This window comes from Macrotis lagotis, chromosome 2 (assembly GCF_037893015.1).
Source record: "Macrotis lagotis isolate mMagLag1 chromosome 2, bilby.v1.9.chrom.fasta, whole genome shotgun sequence".
In the NCBI taxonomy this organism is placed as follows: Eukaryota; Metazoa; Chordata; class Mammalia; order Peramelemorphia; family Peramelidae; genus Macrotis; species Macrotis lagotis.
In genome coordinates this window covers 185379227-185402632 of record NC_133659.1, presented here as the reverse complement: position 1 = coordinate 185402632, position 23406 = coordinate 185379227, and the positions used below count along the sequence as shown (strand labels likewise).

The following is a 23406-nucleotide window of genomic DNA, read 5'->3' as shown; positions in this document are numbered from 1 at the left end:
TTTACCCTCTGCTTCTGGGATATCAGGGCAATTTTGCTGGATTATTTCTTGAAAAAATGAAGTCGAGGTGCTTTTACTTTCAGGTAGCCCAATAATTTTTAAATGATCTCTCCTGGATCTGTTTTCCAGGTCAGTTGTTTTTCCAATGAGATATTCACATTTTCTTCTAGTTTTCTATTCTTTTGGTTTTCTTTTATTGCTTCATGATTTCTCACAAAGTCATCAGCTTCTTTTAGCTCCATTCTATATTCAAAGGAATTGTTTTCTTTAGAGAGCTTTTGAATCCCCTTTTCCATCTGGTCAATTCTGCTTCTTAAGGCATTCTTTTCCTCATTGACCTTTTGCACTGTTTTTTCCATCTGACCTAAACTGGTTTTTAAAATGTTATTTTCTTCAGTATTTTTTTAATCGCCTTTACCATGTTGCTGACTTGATTTTCATGATTTTTCTGCATCGCTTTCATTTCTCTTTCCACTTTTTCTTCTACTTCCCTTAATTGATTTTCAAAATCTTTTTTGAGCTCTTCAGAGCCTGAGACCAATTCCTATTGTTCTTGGAGGCTTTGGAGACAGAAGCTTTGCCTTTGTTATCTTCTGAGTAAGTATTTTGATCCTCCATAGGGCTAAAATAGTTGTCTATGGTTGGATTTTTTTTTCTTCTGTTGTTTATTCATTTCTCCAGCCTATGACTTGATTTTAACTCTTTATTAAAGTGGGGCTCTGCTTTCAGGGTGGAGGACACTATTTTTTTTAGGTTTTTGCAAGGCAAACAGGGTTAAGTGGCTTGCCCAAGGCCACACAGCTAGGTAATTATTAAGTGTCTGAGACCGGATTTGAACCCAGGTACTCCTGACTCCAGGGCTTGGTGCTTTATCCACTACGCCACCTAGCTGCCCCTGGAGGACACTTTCTCAAGCTTTTGAGGGTTTTTGCAGTTGTCTTTATGATACTCCCCAGGGACCTCAAATCCTTTAAGGTCTTATGACAGGCTCTGACCATTCTCCTGGTCTGTGGATAACCGTAAGTACTCCTTGCTGTCCTGGAACTATGAGGAGGGTAGCCACTCCATTATGGCAGTAAAGCCTTTTCCTAAGACTGGGGCCCAGGCTGTAGCTGGATCTAAGCACAGGCAAAGTCACAGAACACTACCTCAGGGATAGATAGCAGAGAGATCTCTGCAATCTCCCCCAACCCTTACAGGCCATAGGCTGAGTGTTCTAGAAGCAGCTGCTGGGTGGCTCCCTGCCCTGCTTCTAGTCTGTATTGAGACCTGAGCTAGGCTGGGCTCCACTCTCATTTGGTGCAGCAGAGTTTTCCTACTGAGCTTCCAAGGCAATCAATCTCTCAGCTGAGAGGTCTGGAAACCACCACTGCTTCCACGGACCAAGGCACCTTGCAGGCTGTTCCTGGATGACTAGAGCCAGTTTGCTTCAGCAGTAGACATGGCCCAGGCTGCACTATGGCCCTTTCTAACTCTGGTATAACAGACTTTCCTGGAGCTTCCAAGTTGTCTTGTGTTGAAAAATTGTTTCACTAAGTTTTTCTGTGGTTCTGCCACTCTAAATTTTGTTACAGTTGTTATTTAAAGGTATTTGGAATGGTTTGGGGGAGAGCTTGTGGGAATTCCTGCCTCCATTCTGCCATCTTGGCTCCATCCCAATTAACTTCATTTTAATATTTTATATAGACTTTGTTTTTATCCAACTTATTTTTTAAAGATACAGTAAAGAATTAATTTTCTCTGTTAGCCCAGAGAAGATTTAGGTTGGGTAATAGAAAGTTGCCAATTATCAAGGCAATTAAATATTTCAAAAGGCTTCATTGAGATTCTTAATCTTGCTTGGAGTCTGAAATTGTCTTAGAAAAGTTGCTTCTAACTCTAGGATTCCCTGATTCTTTGGCTGCAGTCAACAAGAATAAGGAGCTAATGCTAACGAAGTGCTTAGAGATCACTGCGGAAAAGGATGGGAGAAATATTAACAGGCTGGTGGGTTCCTAAAGAAAGACTACAAAAAAATAATGTAAATAAAGAAGAATAGTCATTGCTGTGAATATAAGGATATTCATGTAAAGGGACCATAGGTACAGCCTTGTAGACTGGAAAGAATGCTGGGTTTGAATCTCACTTCTAATGTACACTACTTGTGAGACCATGGATGACTGACTTAATCTCTCTTGAGTCACTGTTTTCTCAACTGCAAAATGGAGGTAATACACCCCCCCCCACCGCCATTGCTGTGAATTTCAAATGAGAAAACATATATAAAGCATTCTGCAGATTTTAACAGGTTCTCTAACTACCAGCTATTATTATTATACAAATGTTTTTCTCAATTTACAAGTCCATACTACTGATCCTTTCATTTTAAGAAAGGGCCAATTAAGACATGGCTTTTGGAAGGCAAAGGATTAAGGGGTTATTCCTAGACTCAAACTGACAAAAGGACTTTCTAAAGTAGACTCTTCTTCACATGCATTAAGAATTCTTACAACTGGTTGCAAAAATCTGGAAAGAATGATTTCTCTTAATCAATTCTAATACTTAATTATTTCTTAATTAATTCTAATTCTTAATTCTTAATTAATTCTTAATTTGCCAGTTTCCTAAAAACAAGCCATCTTCCTCCTTCTGCCACACTGAATTCAAAGATTTAGCAGGTTTTTTTTTTTGAGTGGAAAATGTATTCTGAGCTTGACAAAGGTTTCTGCTGCTACAATGAGATTGCATTGCTGCCAATTCCTTTTATAGCAACAGCACTGCCATCATGTGGAGCTTGCTGTATTTACATCTATGATCAGAAATAGACTAGGTTTTGCTATGGGGACCCTGCTACAGCACACTAAAAAAGGCCTCTGATTAATGTGTCTAGAATTCTATTCTGGTTGCAATATTGCATGATTACCATACCCTGTTTCTAGGTAGATAATAAGCAGCTTAGGAAGGTAAAAAGAATGGCAGGAGGAGAAGGATGATTGTATAATTTGTATGCAGAAGGGTGACAGTACAGGAACCCTTCCATTTTTACCAATTAAATGTTCAAATTACTGCTTTCTGACTATACCGCTCCTATGCATCCCATTGGGGTTTGGCTAGTCACAACAAAGAGATCTCAGATCTGTGATGCTAGGATGTAGTTAAGGTCTTAGTTAACCAGAGAATAGCTTCAATAAGCTACTCATTCCATTGCTGCCAAGCATATTCCTTGTGAATGCATCTGGTTGTATTATTTCAGAATCTTCAAAAACCTCTTACTGACCACTAGGAAGATTCAAATTTCCCTGCCTGGCATTCAAGGCTTTCAACAATAAAAGATCACCCTACCCTGTCTGAATAATGACCCTTCAAGTTCAAAGTGGCTCCAGGAGCAGAATACAAGTTTCTAGCAGAAAAGAGATTAAATTAAAGCCTGGAGTGAGGGTGATATGTTTAGAAGTGTGTTTCAATTAAATCAAAAAGTTACTGTCCTCAAATGTGTCCTATGCATTCCTGCCTCTGTGCCTTTATTTCTTATGTTAGAAATGCCCTATTTTTCTATTTTCAATTTATGAATTAAGTTGTACCTTGGTGTTTTGTAACTACAAATGGTCCCGATTAAGTTATAAACACTATAAGGGCAAAGACCATGAAATTTAAATTCCCTATCATTCCCAGCATCTAACCTAGACCTCCATATAGTGGTATAATAAAAGTTTTTGTGAATTGTCTTCTTCTCAGTTCTGTTTAACTTCTTAGTCTATCTATGCTAAGACACAGCATGCTACTCTATAATCTCCTCAGAATTTAGGGTCAAATTTTCACTAAAATATTTTGCAAAAAGTCAAGTCCTCAAACTAAAAAGCAAAACAAACAAAAATGAAACAAAAAATCCCTTAAATTAATATGTATGGCATTTCTGAGAAAGAAACCAGAAATATAATCTCCATTAATGGAAACGGGAGCAAATAATGGGGTAAGAATACTTATTCAAGGTCATAAACTGTATGAAAGTACTAAAAGTGTAGCAGCATCAAAAACTAGACTCTAGAGTTTCCAATTTCAGAATATAAGAAACAAAATATTAGTCTGAGATTGTGAAAGCATCCTTTTTCCAAGCTCTCCAGATCCAGAAAGAATCATGAATCGGAGAGACAGAAAAGGCCCCACAGGTCTCTTCAATCTTCTAGTCACCATAGCAATCCTTTATAAATGGAGAGAATGCTTTGTACCTGATCACTGCTCAGGTACAAAACAGGCAGAAGCCATACAAATTTCCTCCATACTCCAATAGACCCCAGGCTTCAGGAAACTTCCTTTCCATAGAAAATGAAAAGAATTTTTTTCTTCTCCTTTTTTCCCCCAATGATAGGGATTATTACATATTTTGTCAGTTGCAGTTGATATATTGGTTAGTTTTGCTGAACTGTTTTTTTTTTTGTATTCTTTGTTATAAGGAATGGCTGGGTAAGGGAAGAAAGATGAGTATTTATTTGGATTCAGATAACAATTAAAAATTTGAAAGATAAACTAAACTGAAGGTGATAAAGCCTCTCTCACAGTCCTTGAAGTAGAGTAAGGTTTGTAAAGTTGTTCTGATAAAAGCCAGTCATATATTCCACCACTTCAAATACCAATGATTTCATTGGGGTGGCCAGTAAAATGACCTAAAAGTTTTTTTCCTACATTTCAGTGTGGTATTAAAGACATTAAGTTCTATAACTCCTCCTAGCATGACTTGGAATAACACTGGAATATGGAGAGGGAATCACTTCTCCAGGGTCAAGATAATGAACAATTTTAATAGTAGATTCTAAGAATCTTAAAAAGCATACCTGAACCTTAATGTCCCTAATTATCCCTGAGGTTTTGTTTGTTTCTAGATCCTGAAGAGACTCACTGAATGCTCAATAATACAGTACACAACTAACTACTATAGTATATAGGCCGTCAAGGAAAGAATTCTAGGGCTGAAAAAAAACTGCAAGGAAAGATGCTACTCTTCCTGGTCTCAGTCTTGCATTGCAAAGAATTATAAAAGGAGAAGAACAAATTTCCATTTGCTTCTGTTTATTATTTACTTGCTAGCAGCCAGAGGAAGGCTTAGAGGTTATAAGTGAAGGGGGGGAAAATTCTCAAAATACATAGGGGGACAGAGAAAGAAAGAAAGAAAGAGAGAGAGAGAGAGAGAGAGAGAGAGAGAGAGAGAGAGAGAGAAGCAGAGACAGAGAGGGAATGGGAGAAATGATCCTTTTTTTAGGGATAAGGAAACAAAGGCCCTAGGTAATTCAATTAGAGAATTAGGTCTCATCAATGATGAAATGTACTGCCAGGTTCTTTTCTTTGAGAGGTAGAATATCATAGTAGAAATAGTACTGGGCTCAGTGTCAGGAAGGTCTCCCTGCTGACTAGTGGTATGACCGTGAAATCATCCAACTTCTCTCACTCTCAGGTTCCTTGTTTATAAAAGGGCAATAATCCTGATTATCAAACTTATCCTTATAGGAGTGTTGTCATGACATGACAATGCACAAAGTGCATTGCAAACTTTAAAACACATTTATAAAAAAGGTTAGCTATAATTATTATTCTCCCACAGACTATTCTACCTCAAAAGTTTGGGAGCATTGACCCCAAAAGATTCTTGTAAACAATAAAAGAAGGGGCAGCTGGGTGGCGCAGAAGGGGCGGCTGGGTGGCACAGTAGATAGAGCACCTGCCCTGGAGTTGGGAGTACCTGAGTTCAAATCTGACCTCAGACACTTAATAATTGCCTAGCTGTGTGGCTTTGGGCAAGCCACTTAACCCCATTGCCTTGCAAAAAAAAAACAAACAAAAAAAATAAGAGAGATTCTTCAATACTATCTATGCCAAATATTTTTAGAACAAAGCACCAATATTTGAAAAAAATAAAACAAAACTGCAATTGCCTACAAAAGAAGGGAAAAACATAGGTCCTGGGCAGAAAGGCCAGTGAACATTGTGAAAAATGAAAGGTAAACTGTTTACAAACACAAAGAAAATCATACAGGTTTTGTGAGCTAATCATTATCCCTCCACATAAGGGTTTGAACAAGGTGAGAGTAACTAACACTTTCCAATGTTCCCCAGGTTGTGCCATGCCCTGGGGAGGAGTGGGCTAAGTAACATCCCTTCAAGGAAACCTCCCCTGATGCCCCACTCCCAGGTCCTTTGGGGTCTTTGTCCTCCTATTGCCTTAGAATCTGCTCTGAATCAATTCTTTGATATTACCACATTTTATCTTGACTTCTACTTATGTGAGAGCATTTTTTTCTGTCCCTGCAGGAGATAAACTCTCCTAAGGTTGGGATAGAGTCCTTTTTATTTCTATCACCTGAATGTTTTCTTGATCATTTCTTTGTGACATTTAACAGAGTCAGAGTAATTCCCACATATTAAATACTTATTAAACACTTAAATTCACTACAAAGGGCAATGACAAGACTTATAACCATTGTTTTAAAAAATGGTCTACATGACTTGCTACTATTTGGGGGGAGAAGGGGAAGGAAATCATCACACAGTAACCAATTTGCTGATGATATACTCAGTCCTGGGAAGGACTAGACTTTCAAAGACAGAAAAAGTCTATCCATCATTAGGCTTGTAAAGGAAAATCTTTCCAACCTGATTGTACCAGACTGAGTTTATACTTATGGTATAACCTGTGAGAACTCAAGATCATGTTATGAGATATTAGGGTAGAAGGGTAACGGAGGATTTCATACACATGAGAAATCATTAAAGGGCTATTTTTTTTTTGGACCTGGATCTGAATCAGCTGATTATACTGCTACTTGTTGTGGCAACCCTCATGAAATGTGTGACATGTATCATATATACATGAATGCTGAGAATACATGAACACACACACACACACACACACACACACAAGTTTTCATACCTGAGTGGTTAAAATATCACTCTGAAAGGATAGTTGAGAAATGTCACCAGGATGGCTTGTTTCACTGTCATATTCAGATGCAGATTCACCTTAAATGATTTTTTGGAAAAAAAAAAGGATGAAAATGAGATAGCAATACTGTAAAGCACAAAAATCTTTTGGGGGGAGGTTTTATCATTAATTTTAATTTTGTACAATGAAACCAGTTAGAATTACATTTAAAAACCAAACTATAAGAGATGGTTGCGTGCAAGCACACACACACACATGCATGCACACATCCCCTCTTTCCTTTCTTTTCAGAATCTAAGGCAGGCATCTAAAAGATCCTTTTAGAAAAATGTGTCATGATCTCAAGGAATTCTACTATATCTCATTCAAACAGAGATCTGTCCTGTAACTCTTCAGTCATTCATTTAAAATTGCTTATCTCAAAAGGTATTAAAAAGAAACATTCAGGTCAGTAGTATAAACTAGACTTGAAAAACACAAAAGCCTGGTGCCAATACCTAAATTTGAGTCCACACCCTGGTTCTTGAGGTGATGGTCTTCATCTAGATCAGCTTTTCTTTCTCCCTCATCTTGGGAAACCATGGACATTTCACTGCTATGGATTTCTTGGGCTTCAGGCTGATTTCTCCCTTGTTTGGAAGAATCAAACACCAAGGCAGAACCTTTGTCATTTGCTTTTCCAGTTAAGTCTTCTAATGAATTAGAGTGTGAAGAAAATAAACTACCAGAACACTGAGATTCTTGGCTGAAATTATCATCCTGGGATGCCTCCTCAGAAATCTGAAGACTGCTAGCACTCATACTATTTCTACTTAAGAAGGCTGGATTCTCCTCGGCAATGCTTGCTGAAAGCTCTATGGCAATAGTTTTATTTTTGGTGGGCTGAGAGGGTGTACTTGCTGCTTTACCAAATATTAAGTCTTGAAAGCTGGGAAGTTCTCCCTCCTCACTGGAGGCATCCTCTTCTGAAGACTCCAGTTTCTGGGCCTGTCTTCGGACTTTCCAAGTGAAACTGTGATTTCTATGTACTAAAGGGCTAAGGCTTTTTCTAGGCTGTCTCACCTGAGAACTTTTACCAATTTTGTCAAAAATAGCAGATTGTTCTTTAATGTCACTTTTGGCAAAGCTGGTGTTTTCTTTTATTTCACCATCACTATCCAACAAGTCAGGCATCTCAGACCAAGCCTGAGAAGAATGTGTACTCTCTTTAGTTTCTTCTAAACATGGAGATGAATCTGTACTAATGGCCAGAGCTGATTTTCCATTTCCTCCTTTCCCTTTTGGCTCTTTGCAGTTATCCTGAGAAAAGCTTTGTTGACAGACTTGTGGTTGCACAAGTTTTAATTTGGGTGGTGTATTTAATTCAGATTCTTTGTTTTCACCTTTTTCTGCCTGACTGTTTTCTCCACTAGAGTCTATGCTAATAAATCCATTTAAGTCAGTTGCTTTAGAAATATATTCTGCACTGTTACTTTGGCTAACTGGTCTTAAGGTGCTTTGGGGTAAGCTTTCATTTCCCATAGCTGTTTTGGGGCAGCATGTGGTCTGTTCATCAAGTCTTTCCTCCAGGTTTTTTGTGTATATAGTTTTACTAACAGATGACCCTGCTGGAGAAACGGATTGTTTTTGATTAGGAACTTGTGAAATTCCCTGTTTGTTTCCAGCAATGTGTTCACAGTCATTGCCCCCTTGTAATGGAGCTATGTGACAAAGCCTGGAGACTCCTGTGGTGCTACATTTGTCATAATCACCTGGCTTCCTCTCTGTCTGACAAGTGGCAGCTAAACTCCTGACTGCAGATGTTAGTTGTCCAGGTTTGTTTGATTCTCTGTTTTCTTGCTTTTCTTTTTCTTGGCCCCTACAATCTGAGGCATTATCTGAACTCTGCTGACTGACAGTCTTAGGAACATGGTAGGATTTCATCCGTTCCTGCCTTGGGTTGGAACACAGAGCAAATGTTTGGCGCTTTGAACGTTTGAAGGTATTCTGCAAATATTGGGTGTCAAGTTCACTATCCTCCATTGTTGAGGATGTCTCAGAAACATATTTAATTTCCTTTCTCATCAAATCTTCTGGGCAACCATCAGTGGTTTTGGATGAAGAACCATCAAAGAGTTCCTTGGGGGTTTCCATTATTTCACAGTGACTTCTGTGAGGACTGGGTCCTACTTTTGAATTCTGGGAAGTATCAGCTGGAAATAGTGAAATACTGTCCTGAGTGTCCCAATCAGTATCTGGAACCTCCAGAAGCTCCACATTTCCTTGGGTTCTTTCTCCTTGCAACCTTTCCCTTTCACTTAATGCCAGATCTTGATATTGGTCTTTGCTGCTTGAGATTACTTCCGTGTTCCTTTCCTCTCTGTCTGTGAAACTGCAACTAGCTAACACTTGATCCCTATCAGTAGATAGGTTGTCAGTAGCACTGGCAGACACAGTTCCTATTTCTAATTCTAGGAAAACTTTACTGACACAACTTTCTTCTGCTTGGTCATATGGCTTATGGGCCTTCTTAGCTCCAACTGCAATTTCTTCTGACAGCAGCTGAAGTCTTCTGCTGCGTCTGATTTGCTTCTGTTCAGAATTATTTCCTTTCTTTATCTCATCACTACTGGGATAGCTATCAATCTGTAATTCAGCCTCATTAGAAGAGCTTGAGTTTTTATCAGCCACAAGCTCAAGAGCATGGACAATCCTGGCTGAAGGCTTCTTCCTCAACCTGTCCTTTTTTGTCATTTTGGTATCTCTCCCATTTAATTCGAGTTCCCCATGGACTGTGCAGCCAGCTGCAGGCTTTGTTCCAGTTCTGAATGTAGATTCTTTCTCTGCAGAGAACAGTTCTGCTGCCTGAGCATCTTTCACTTCCCTGACATGATCACCCAGGGCTTTCTGTTCAAGATGGCCATTAGCTGCATTCATCACATTCATCACTTGATCATTTTGTTCTCCTTCAAGAATTTGGTCAACAGCAGGATTTTTCTTTTCAAGGGTTTTGTGATTAGCTGGAACATCTGTCTTCCTGATAAAATCTTCAGGCTGCAAACCAGATATGGTTTTTCTTTTACGCTTTAACTTGGTGTTCTTGAGAGATTCTGGAGGGATCAAAGAATCAGGAGCAATAGTTTCAACAAGGAAGTTTTCAGTTGGGTAATTCAAATTAGAGTGACTTGACTTTCTCTGATAGGTCTTTCCAAATATTTTATCATTAATACTGCTTTCTGCTGGCTTGGAGCAGCTTCTTTCCAGCACATCAGTGGTGACAGCCATCAGGTCTGTCTTCTCAGAAATGTTAGAATTTCTATCAGCGGTATCCAGATGCCCATCTTCTATGGCAATAGTAATCTCTGCACCGTGCTCCTGGCTTCTCTCATAGGAACCAATGGACAACCACTCACTGACTTTCTGAATACTGCTTTTCAGTTTGGTTCCAGACCAGCAGCTCCGAGGATTACCTTTGGGGCCCTTAGGGTGCTGTGACTTTACCTCTGGTTCTTGCTTCTCACACAGATGCTGTGCATTCAGCTCATGCTGCTCCCCTGCAGCCAGGGTCTTTGCAGTGCTACTTATTTCTTTACTTTCATCCAAACAGAACTGTTGGTTCCTTGTTAGGCCGGGATCTTTGCTTTTATTGAGTTCAGTCTTTTCTATGGTGGTTTCAAGCAGTAATGAGTTGACATGAATGTCTATGCCACATGGCTCCACATTCAATTTTGAGGAAGAAGTACCCTGAGACTCCTCTGGATGTCCCTCAATGGCATTCTCTTTGATGTCATGCAGTTCTTTGATGTCAGGCTGCTGCTGCTGCAGGCTCTTTTTGGTCCCCTCAGGTAACTCATACTCAGCTGAAAAAAATGCAAAAACAAAATACATCTTAATAAAACTTTATAATCATGCAAGTGGCTAGCCTTCATGGAAAATGACCTAGAAAGAATAATTATAATGGAATTATTTATAATATGCACAATTAAGTTTGTTTATGGCTTAATTAACTCTCTATTTGTTAAGATTCTCATTCTTTTCATTTAAAAATAATTAAAATTTTATCCCAGGATTTCTTTATTCCTATATTGTACCTTCCTCCCCTTCCCCACCCCCATAAAACCTTATTGAAACTAAAATGGTTAAGCCCCATCCACACAAGGTTATGCTCTATCTACTGAACCATACTTCATACATTTAAAAATCTCAGAACACAAGAGAAATGACAAATACCACAATGTAAAGTAAAAGCAACAGTACATTAATAAAGCAACAGGATGGTAGAAGCAGTATTTTTTTTTATTTTTTTGCAAGGCAATGGGGTTAAGTGGCTTGCCCAAGGCCACACAGCTAGGTAATTATTATGTGTCTGAGGCTGGATTTGAACTCAGGTACTCCTGACTCCAGGGCTGGTGCTCTATCCACTGTGCCACCTAGCTGCCCCTCAAAGCAGTATTGTCATAGAAATAAAATGACAGAAAATATATTCTTGGGCTGCAAAAACTCTGATTATAAGAGGGTAACAAACATCCCCCCCCCCCCCCAAAGACCTAAGTCTAATAGAAAACAGAAAAACTAGGTGTTGAGCAAGATGAATTAAGGGAAGCATTCAGTTAACTTCTCCCAACATTTCCCTCCAAACAACTTTAAAATAATGCCTCAAATCAAATTCTGGCAAGGCAGAGCCAACAAAAGATCAGGTGAGACATTTTTCTAGCTCAAGACAATTTAGGAGGTCAGGGGGAAGAGTGATCTGCAACACCAGAGTAGAAGCTGGCCTGAAGCCCACACAAATGCAACACCAGTGATGAGACTAATTAATTGGAAATTCTCATGTCAAGAAACAGTAAGGGGCATGACAACTAGTTAGAAAGAGATTACAGGCAAGCTCTGTTACTGCACTGGATGAAGGACAGGAAATTCTTTGGCAATGACATTACCTATATCCATTTCTAAGTCACAGGTCAAAGATGGAGAGGAGCATTTGGGTCTTTGCAGAGCCCTATCACTTTTGGTCACAAGGGATTAGGGATTCTGAGGAACTGTATTATTTGTAATCCTAAGTATCGAAAATTTACCAAATCTCCAGAACTAGTTCTGAAAACAACAGTGTAAAAAAAATCTTAAAAAAAAATCTTAAGTTTAGAAAAAGACTAGAAAAATGAACAAAAAAGAACTTAACCATGAAAAGCTGCAAGAGTGACAAGGAAGATCAAGACACAAACTCAGAAGAAAACAATGAAATCAAAACAATTACTAGCTAAGCCTCAAAGAAAAAAAATATGAACTAAGCTTAGAATTCCTGGAAGAGGTAAAAAATGATTTTGAGTATCAGGAATGGCAATGGAAAAAAAATCATTGAGGAAGGAAATCTGTAAAAAAGGCAATAACAGGTTAGTAAAAGAAGCACACACACAAAAAATATGTAACATTTTGTGGATAGCTAAGTGCTAATAATGCATAGAGTACCAGCCCTGAAGACAGGAGGACCTAAATTCAAATTCAGTCTCAGAATCTTTCTAGCTGTGTGACCCTAGGCAAGTCACTTAACCCTAATTACCTCTCTAAACAAACAAAAAAATTACCTTAAAAAACAGAATTGACCATTTGGAAAAATGAGGTACAAGAGCTCAGTGAAAAAAATAATTTCTTGAAAATTAGAACCAGGTAAATAAAACCTTGATTCCATGAGACATCAAGAAACAATAAGACAAAGTCAAAAGAATGTGGGAAAAAATAGAAGAAAATGTGAATTATCTCATCAGAAAAATAACTGATCTGTAAACTGGATCAAGGAGAAATAATTTAAGAATTATTACTCTACTTGAAAGTCATGATTAAAGAAAGATCCTGGACATCAAATTTCAAGAAGTTATAAAACAAAAGCTGCCCTGGTATCCTAGAATCAGAGGATAAAATGAAAATTGAAAGAATCTCTCTATCATTACCTACAAGATATCCCAAAACAAAAACTACCAGGAATGCTGTAGATAGATTCCAGAGCTCCTAGGTCAAAGAAAAATATTTCAAACAGTCAGATAGAAACCATTCTAATATTGTGAATTTAGCAACTACCACATCAAAAGAGAAGAGGGTTGGGACTAAAAACAAGAATAATCCACCCCCCCCAATTCAGTATAATCCTTCAAGGAGAAAAAAACGAATATTGAATAAAATAATAGATGTTCAAGTCCAGAGCTGAACTGAAAATCTGACTTCAAGAGAAGGATAAAAAGGTAAATATAAAAGAAAAATCATGAGGGACTCAAGGTTAAATTGTTTACATTTCTATATGGGAAGATGATACATGTAACTTCTAGAAGGATTTTCAGAGAGGAGATGGGAAGGAATTAATTATGTTGGGATGATATAAAAAAATGGATAGATAAAAGAGAAGAGAACATGGGGATAATTATCGTAAAAAAGGCATGAAAGGAAGAACTTTTACAGTAGAGGGGTGATGATCAATGTTTGAACCTCATTCTCATCTAAATTGCTTCAAAAAGGGAAAAAGAGATACACCTACTCAAATGAGCATAGAAATTTATATTACCCAAAGGGATGGTGGTAGTCATAAAGGGGAGATCATGATCAGAAGCAATACAGACAATAAAGGATAGGAGAGAGAGAGAGAGAGAGAGAGAGAGAGAGAAAGAGAGAGGATTAACTGAAGAAAATAGATAAGAGGAAAATAAACAATTAGTAATCAAAACTGTGAATGTGATAAACTCACCCATAAAATGGAAACAGACAGCAAAATGGATTAGAAACCAGATGCTGTTTACAAGAAATACATTTGAAACAGAGACACACACAGCTAAAAATAAGAGTGCATCAATTGGGGAATGACTAAACAAATTGTGGTATATGCATGTGGTGGAACACTATTATTCTGTAAGAAATCATGAGGGACAGGATTTCAGAAAAGCTTGGAAAGACTTGCATGAATTGATGCTGAGTGAGATGAGCAGAATCAGAAGTTATGCACCTTAACAACAACACAGGGTGATGCTTATTATCTTCAGTTTTTAAAAGTTGTCTTAAGTAATTTTGCTATTATACATCTAATGTTTCCTTTCTTCCTTTTGGATCTGGATTCTTCTGTCAGAGCAAGTTCAATTTTGATCTATGCTTATCCTGGATGCAAATGTAAAGCCTATATCAGATTGCCTTCTGACAGGAGAGGGGGAGGGAAGGAGGAAGAAAAATATTGTAAAACTCAAAATCTTGCCAAAAAAATTTAATTGGAATGATTGGTGGAAATTACCATTGTATGTAATTGGAAAAACAAAATATTTATATAATAATTAAGTTTAAGAGGCTAGAGCAAAATCTATTATGGTTCAACTAAAATAAAAAAGACTTAACAGTTATGATTTCAGACAAAATAAAAGCAAAACCAGGCCTAATTAAACTACATATTGCTAAAAGGAGTCATAGGCAATATCAATATTTTACAAGGTACATATATGCACCAAATGGCATAGCATTCAAATTTTTAAAGGAAAAGTTAAATGAATTATAGAAGGCAATAGACAGTAAAGCTGTACTAGTAAGAAACTTCAACTTTCCTCTTTCAGAGCTAGACAAATCGACCTGAAAAATAATTAAGATAGAAATGAAAAAGATGAATAAAATCTTATCTGGAGAATAGAAAGAGAAAGTAGCATATTTTTTTCTCTGCTGAAAAAGCACCTTCACAAAAAATAACCAAGTATCAAATCATAATGCTACCAAATACAAAAAAATTGAAATATTAACTGCATTCTTTTCAGATTATAATGCATTAAGAATTACATTCAAAGGGGTTGTGAAAATATAGATTAAAATTTAATTGGAAACTAAATAATCTTGAATGAGTGATGTTATAAAAATAAGATCCACACAAACCAAATATATTGATATCTATGAAAAATATGTGTACCTATCTATGCATGTGTATATTTAAGTAAACAAATTTAAGTGTATGTGTGTATATATATATATATATATGTATAAAAAGATACATAAATGTACACACACTTAATTGTAGCCTTAGAAGGGAGGGAAGGGGAAAAAAGTAAACAATGTACAGCAAAGAACGGAAGAAAATCATATAGGGAAACAAAGAAAATATGGACAATTTTGAATACAATGTATAATATTTCTTATATAGGCTGTTTTGAAATGCCAATTTATTGCCTTTTGGTGGGGGACAAGGCAATGGGTTAAGTGACTTGCCCAGGGTCACCCAGCTAGGTAATTAAGTGTATGAGCTCACATTTGAACTCAGGTCCTCCTGACTCCAGGGCCAGAGTTCTATCCACTGCACCACCTAGCTGCCCTAATTTATTGCTTTTTATTATGAATCCTCTCTTGTGTTTTGTTGTACACCTGACACAATTTATTTTCTTATAATATATTTAAGTTACATGCATAAATAAAAGAATGAATGAATCAAAGAGAATGACAACAGTATCCCAACAAGCCAAGATTTGTGGGATGCAGCCAAGGTGGTACTTAAGAAAAATTTCATATATCTCTAAATATGGATAACAGTAAGAGACAAAAAGATTATTCAACTTTTTTTTTTTAGGTTTTTGCAAAGTAAACGGGGTTAAGTGGCTTGCCCAAGGCCACACAGCTAGGTAATTATTAAGTGTCTGAGACTAGATTTGAATCCAGGTACTCCTGACTCCAGGGCTGGTGCTTTTTCCACGATGCCACCTAGCCGCCCCCAAAATTATTCAACTTTTAAAAAATTAAAAATACCCAATTAAATACCAAAAGGAAATCTTAAAAATCCAAGAGATTAATAAATTTGAAAGTAAAAATAAGTGAATAATAAATAAACCCAGAAAATGGTTTTATGGAGTGACAATCCCCCACAATAAAATAGATAAACCAATGGTTAATTTGATTAAAAAAGAAAAATCAAATTGCCAGTTTCACAAATAAAAAGGGTAATTATACTACCAATAAAAGATAAAATTAAACTAAGTTATTTTGTCCAATTATATCCCAGTAAAACTAAAAATCTAAGTGAAATGAATATTTATAAAAATGTAAACTGTCCAGATTAAGAGAAAAGGAAATAGAATATTGATAACTCAATATTAGAAAAAGGAACTGAACAAGTCATAAAGGAGATCCCTAAGAAAAAATTCCCCAGGACTAGGTGAATTTTCAAGGAAATTCTGCTAAACATTTAAGGAAAAAAATGATTCCAATATTTTATAAACTATTTTAAAAAATAAGTAAAGAAGGAACATTACCAAGTTCTTTATGACAAATATGGTTTTGATATTTAAATCAGGAAGAACAGAAACAGAAAAAGAAAACTGTAGGCTAATTTCCTTAATGAATATTGATGCAAAAAATTTAAATGAAATTTTTTTTTGTATTCATTTTGAAACCCTGGAATCCTGAAGGGTATAGTAAGAAATCAGTAGATTACGAAGTTAGGGCAGCTCAAAAGCATCTGTTAGAGGAAAAAGAACAGATCAGCCTGGGAACAGATGGACTAAGCTATGGTGCTTAACTTCTAGCACAGATGTTTCAAGAGGCTAAAGGGATGGCTAATGAAACATTCATTCGACAAATTAAGGTGAGCATCCAAGTACAAAGTACTAAAAAATCTTACTAATGAACAGTCTTCCACAGTTTCTAGTAACAAAGCTGCCTCACAACTTTATGGATATTGATCATTTGATTACAATGCATTAGGGATGCTACTCTTTCTATTCCTGTCTTTGACAAAACTGACAACTCACTCAACCTCTAAATGCTTTAGGCACCTCTGGAAGTTGTAGAGAATGTACCTCTCTGCACTGATAGGAGTTTGCTTTATGAAAGTTTGGTTAAAAAAATGGATGGCACTGCTAAAATAAGACTGGATTATTTGGAGCACATGCAGGGTACAAGTGAAAAATAGAAATCACAATCAGTTCATGACATTTTAATGGTTTAATGATATAAAAATTCCCCAACTGCTAAAATTCATAGAGGAAAGAAAGGAAAAATAAAATATACCAAATGATGTAAGGGCACAATAAAGCAGATAGTCTCATGCACTGTAGTTAACAACTTTTTGTCCTAGGATAAGCAATATCTGAAGTCTTGTATAAATGGTTACCTCAATCCTGCAGTTTTGTCTAAAGTACTCCTTTCACAATTGGAAAAACATTTGGTCACAACCCCTTGTCTCCTGCTCTAGAACAGAGAATGTTTTCTTTTTCTCTTTTTTAAGGTTTCTGCAAGACAAATGGAGTTAAGTGGCTTGCCCAAGGCCACACAGCTAGGCAATTATTAAGTGTCTGAGGCTGGATTTGAACTCAGGTACTCCTGACTCCAGGGCCAGTGTTCTATCCACTGCACCACCTAGCTGCCCCTGAGAGAATGTTTTCTTAATCTGATAATAAATCCTGCTAGTTGGATTACAATACTTTTTTTCCATTGGCTAATCTCCCAGTTTCCCTATCCCTCCCTCTCTAATGACAGGCTTTATTTATCTATCTTAGATTGCCAGAGAATACTACTGATTGACTAGGTATTATCAGCAGTTTTTCTTAGCATGCATATAGATTTCTTTGCTTTCAGTTTGGCCTTCTAATTTTGGCTTTATTCCTATCAGCACAAACAAATAAAATGACATTTGAAGTCAGAGACTGCTTTGGGTTAGAAAAGGTTCTTTTGTTCTTCAAGGCTACTGGGTAATTCTTCAAGTCTACCCAGATTTTCTTCTGTGCTTAACAAGTCAGGAAATATGAAGAAAGATTGACATTACCTCTTTCCTTGGGCTTTAACCTGACTTTGAGTCTGGTTCCATGTGATGAGGTTTGGCACAATTCTTGGTCTTCCACACTATAGAAAAGAAGGCAGATGCCTTACTGAGAAAGAACAGTAATGTCTTCATGGAACTAAAACTAAGCTAGAACATTAAATGTTTTCTCCTAGGATTACAATTAGGTGGAGCCTTATAAATAATTTAGCGCAGTCTCCCAAAGAGATTGCATTAGGTACAAAGAAATTAAGTGATTTCACCTAGGTAATGAGCAAATAGCATTTGAATTTAGATAATTAATAACAATGATAATAGCTAACATTTATATAGTGCTTACTTGGTATGTGCCAATTTAAATGCTTTACAATTATTATCTAATTTGATCCTCACAACCATCCTGGGAGGTAAGTGCTACTATCCCCATTTTACAGCTGAAGAAACTGAGGCAAACAGGGGCTAAGTGACTTTTCCAGGATTACACAGCTCAGTCCCTCAAACTGGATTTGAACTCAGGTTCACCCAACACCAGATCCTGCACTCTACCCACTGTCCCCAGTAGACCATCACTGAATTTAAATTCAGAGATTTCCCCCCTATTACATTATAATAGTCAGAATAAGATCAAAGGTTGAAGGTCTCAAAGGGAAAAGTATTAGAGACCAGAAATGTTTTAAAAGTTATGCTAACAGACTAGTCAGAATTAAGGATTATAAATTAAAAATAATAGAAGCACCATTCAGAGAAGGGCAATGTCCCACCTGGAAGGTAGAGTATTCAGTCCACATGTAGAGGATATAAAGCTGTAAAAGCAACCACAGAATATCCAGAATATTTCTCTGGATATCTACAAGTTACCTTCTGCTTTTGCCCCTATTACTTTCTTTTGTGACAGGAATCTCTCCAAACTCTATTTCTCATTTCTATCACTAGGGAAAGTGAAGAAACTATAAAGTACTATTAAGGATCCCCCTAAACTTATCTTCTTAATTTATCGTATTTTCCATATTATCTTCATGGTTTCCCAGTTTCCAACTGAAAGAGAACTGCTTTTGCCACTGCCTTTCTCCTCACCTTCAGGAGGGGATTAATCCTTTTTTTCCTCCCCTACAACTTCCCCCTTTCCCTTTAATGTAAATACCCATATATAATAAATTCAGTTTCAGTGCATATCTCATGGACTTGTAATGCTTCTTTTGGTTAACAGTACTGATCAAAATTTACATGGGCTTCATCTACATTGACAGCTATACCAATGTCATCCCTTCTCTTACTCCCTCCTATTTCTTGGCTAGAACACAAATCTTTCTGTCACATCATTTCTCAGAATTCCCTTGTTAAATCAGATTTTCATGAAAGTCAATGAAAATATAAAATAAAAAAGATGCAAATCTATTGAATCTTTTAGGCACAATGCCTGCTCCTTAGAATCAGAGTAGCTAGACTCAGTTTAATGAAATAAGGGGGCTGGCTTAGAGGATCCTGAATGTCCCTTCCAGGCTTGAATCTAATCTATGGAAACTTTGAGCATCAATACTCCCTTAATATGAAAGCACTATCTATCTACTCTCTCATGTATATGACTAGAAGCATGGAGCAGCAGAAAAAAACTCTGGGCTTGGACTTAGAAAGGCCTAGATCTGAATCCACCATATGTTTCAACTAGCTGGAGACCTGCAGAATAAACTAAGGGGTTCTTTCAGCCTATTTCCTCCGCCTGCCTCACAGGGGTGTTGTGAGGATCAAATGAGATAACAACCTCCAGGTACATTTCAGATAAAATAAGGGTTTTCTCTTGTACTCGTATTCCCTGAACCTAGTACATGGTAGAGGTTTAATAAATGATCTTCTACTTACCTGTTACAGACTTCATTTTTCACACCATCTTCAGAAGAATCAGATCCTAAAAAATTCCCCCAACACCCCAAAACACAAGTTAGAAGGTTTTCTGGTTGAGGTGAATGATGTTGTTGTCCCATCTCTTTCTGGCTTCTCAAATCTCTTACTGGTCCTGTGCTCCAGGAATACTTATTCAGCCAGTTGGGAAAATAAATGACTATTTCTGGTTCCATCACTTCCTTAGACTATAACCCCCTTAAGGCAGGAACTATTTTACTTAATTATCTTTCCCTTCCTACAGTATTTGAACAGTACGATCGATGTACATACAATAGGCACCACATTAATGTCAATGAACTGACTATGTAACTTTATATTACACATATACATATAAGTATAATTCATGTAATATACTTGAAGCTTTAAAACTGACCAATTACTGCAGTTTTTCTTTTTAATATCTTTTGTTGCATACAAAATGTCAGTGGCTTTAAGTAAAAACATTTTCTTTTCGTTCTTTAATTCCAATATGCAATATATAACTTGGCTGAGAGGACCATTATTACCCAACTCAATGTAGACAGCATTCTTTTTATTGCATTTCTTTTGCTTCTTCCTCAGGGAACCTTTTCTGATGCCAAGGTCAAAGAGCTGGACACCAAGACTGGATTCCTGCCAACAAATACAGAGAATAGTCATATACTCAAAGGAAAAAAAATATCTCTTTAAGGTATGATATGGGATATGTATGGTATAGGGTCTCTATTACTGACTGATTCTGTAAACTAAACCAAAAAGTAAATTTGTAGAAAATTCTTAAAACAAACAGGCAATAGAAACTGATTTGTTCAGTACTGTTTTCTAATTTTCTAATACTCCAATGATATATTCCAATAAGCCCTGATAACTTTCTCTATAATTTCTATGACTGTGTGAAGAATAAGAGTATTATTGAACTAAAAAGATCTATAAAGGCACTGTGTTCAGTTTATCTTTGAATCTCTACCCAAGCACCTACCATAGTGCTCTAATATAGTAGACAAAGAAAGGATGGTCTGAAGATCAAAGATCAAGTGGAAAAATCCTTGAAAGATTCTACTACTAATTTCATCCAGGTTTTTTCTTTTCTTGTTTCTCAATCCTTCTGTACTCATTGAAAAATTGTTACTGGCCATTGTAGATACATTTTTAAGTTTTCCATCATTATAGGAACAAAAAAAAGGTCCAAATTTCACTTTATTATTTTCACAAGAAAGCTAGGAAATAGATAGTATTCTTCTTCTTCTTCTTCTTCATGGCTGATGAACTGAAATAGAATATTTATCTTTTAAACCAGAAAAATTTATTGAACACTGAAGATCCTGTGGTTGTTAAATTACAAGACAGGTAAAGTATTAGCAGAGGAGAAAGGCTCAAGAGACCTTCCTTTGTCATACCAAATCATAAATCCTATAATCTTAGGGTTGGAAGGGATCTCACAAATCTATCCTTTCTCCTATATGAGTGGTAATAGTTTCTACAACATGCCCGAGCCACCAACGAATCTCCAACTTGCAATCTCCCGGTAACAGAAAACTCACTACCTTACCAAATGGCCTTCTGGGCTATTTAAAAAGTTGTTCTCCCAGCCCTCCCCTACCTCTAAAAAAAAGCCAAGCTGAAATTTACAACTTTGAAGCTTCTCCTCATTTTTCCCTCTGTAGACAAAGAAAAAAAGCTAGTCCTGTTTCCATATGGCAGTCCTTCAAATTCTTAAGACTGCTCTTTCATAGGTGCACTTGGAATGAGGGAGCTGCAATTCAAAACCTAAACCTAGCACTGAAACATAATAGATATGTGACCTTGGGCAAGTCATTGAACTTCCCAGTCTCATTTTTCTCCCTCTATAATACAAGAGGATTAAATTAGATGGTTTCCTGCTCTAGCTTTTTGATTTCTATAACCTCTCACTACTCATTAAAAGCTTCTTTTTTTCCAGGCTAAATACACATCCCCATTGACTTAGTAAACAGTGAATAGTTCCCTTAAGAAAATATTTTGATTTAGCTCATCTCTGTACATCTAGGACAAGATGGATGGAAAGGTCATCATTCAGCTAAAGAAATTCTGGTAACTAAACCAATTTGCAATGGAATAGGTTTAGCTTTATATATCCCTAAAATTCATCAGATAGGGTCTAAACCCCTAACTTCTCCCCTCCCCCACTTTGATAAGATCTACCCACATTTTTGTAAAAATATTCTGGCATAAATGATAAATCTAAGGTCGGAAGAAAGAATGGGTCATTTCTGAAATTAATAGAATTATTGATAACTATGCTTCTCCTTGGTGGTTTGATTTAAAAAACAGAGAACTGACCCAAAATATACTGGGGAACTCCCTGATGAAAAAAGTATTGAAAGTTGAGAACCATACCTTCTGACCATACCAGAAAAAGAAAAATGAACCACCAAGATGCTCTCTTTGAACTCTCAACCTTGAAGGTTCCTCTTTCATGAAAGACTATTACAGGTCTGATGAAGAGTAAAAACATGAATATTACTGTTTGTCTTTTATTTTAAGCACAATAACTTTAGATCTTGAACTTATTACTTAAGGCAATGAGGTTAAGAGTGACTTGCCCAAGATCAAACAGCTAGGCAATTATTATGTGTCTAAGGCCAGACAGAACTCAGGTCCTCCTAACTCCAAGGCTGGTGCTCTATCCATTGTGATACCTAGCTGCCCCCTGAAGTCTTTCTTAAGGACTAAGCCTTAAACCCAAATCACTCTGGCTCCCATTGAAGGGTCAACAATAGGGTTGCAGCCCAAGTTTCCATTGTTAGGGTGCCAACTGATCAAGAGTGACTATAAATAAACACTAATTCTGTTTTGGTCAATAACTCTAAGGGTCTTCCCCTCCCAGACTGATTTTTTTTTGACTCAGTAAAAGAGATCATTCTTTTCCTCATTTCTTACCTAGCCTTAATCATTTAATAGGCATTGCCCCAGTCAAATAGAGACCCATTAAAAGCTTAAAAAGGCCAAGGTCTGCCATAAGATCCAGGGTCATCTCCTGTCATTCAGATATAAATCTTGCCATTGAACCCAGATGGTTGTGAAGCCCAATGACATAATCCTATTCCAGGACAAAGGACAAACACTGTGAGCAGGTTGTGGAAGATTCCACCAAACCAGAAAGACTTTGCAAAAAAGGTTGATAAATCTTTCAATCATAGTGATAACAACTCTCAAAGAGTTGCATTTTTGCTAAACCAAGAGGAAAGAACTATATCGATAAAATCACAAATCTTTAAAATACTGAAGCCTAAGACTATGCCAGCTTGTGGAATTAGAAAAAGAATTTTGCGTTACCACTTCACACTACTAATTCATATTGAATCCAGTAATATAATACATAAAAGAAATAAAGACTGAATATAGGTCAGAAACTAGAACTGTCAATGTAAAATTAAAAAACACAATTGGATTAAACAAAAAGAATCTGTGAGAATTTTTAAAAAAAGCTGAAATGCAAAACATTGAAAGGGAAGTTAATTTGATATAAAAAGAAGGGCAACAACATTAAAAAAAATCACATGAACTCAAAATAAATTCAAGTGACTGATTTTAAATGCAGAATGAGCAAAGATAATTTAAGGATCATAGGTATCCCAGAAAAACACATCTAACCCCCAGAACTGAGATATTGTACTCCAGGACATAACAAGAAAACAGTCCAGAACTTTTAAAACTCCTCTTTTTTCCTACAAATTACTGCTTACCCCTTATCTCCTTTCTTATACTGGGCAATTGATTTTTTAAAATTCAAATGAAAATTTACTATTTAAACTCCATCCAACTCTACCTCATTATAATTGGTCCATTAATTGTTTTAGTCTGTTTGGCATGTTTTTGGATGTGTATTCTCTCATCTTATATA

The 23406-nt window shown here is 36.7% G+C and overlaps 1 protein-coding gene across 4 annotated transcripts in view; it reads right to left on the bottom strand.

Moving 5' to 3' along the window:
- BRCA1 (BRCA1 DNA repair associated) overlaps positions 1 to 23406 on the bottom strand; it is a 76854-nt gene that overhangs the window by 28861 nt on the left and 24587 nt on the right. For all 4 annotated transcript variants that reach the window (XM_074223797.1, XM_074223796.1, XM_074223798.1 and 1 more), the window contains 5 exons: positions 20051 to 20156; positions 19503 to 19548; positions 17652 to 17728; positions 7408 to 10749; positions 6899 to 6987 (listed from right to left, as the gene is read on the bottom strand). In XM_074223797.1, coding sequence (XP_074079898.1) covers positions 6899 to 6987; positions 7408 to 10749; positions 17652 to 17728; positions 19503 to 19548; positions 20051 to 20156 — 3660 coding nt within the window. The remainder of the gene's footprint in view (positions 1 to 6898; positions 6988 to 7407; positions 10750 to 17651; positions 17729 to 19502; positions 19549 to 20050; positions 20157 to 23406) is intronic.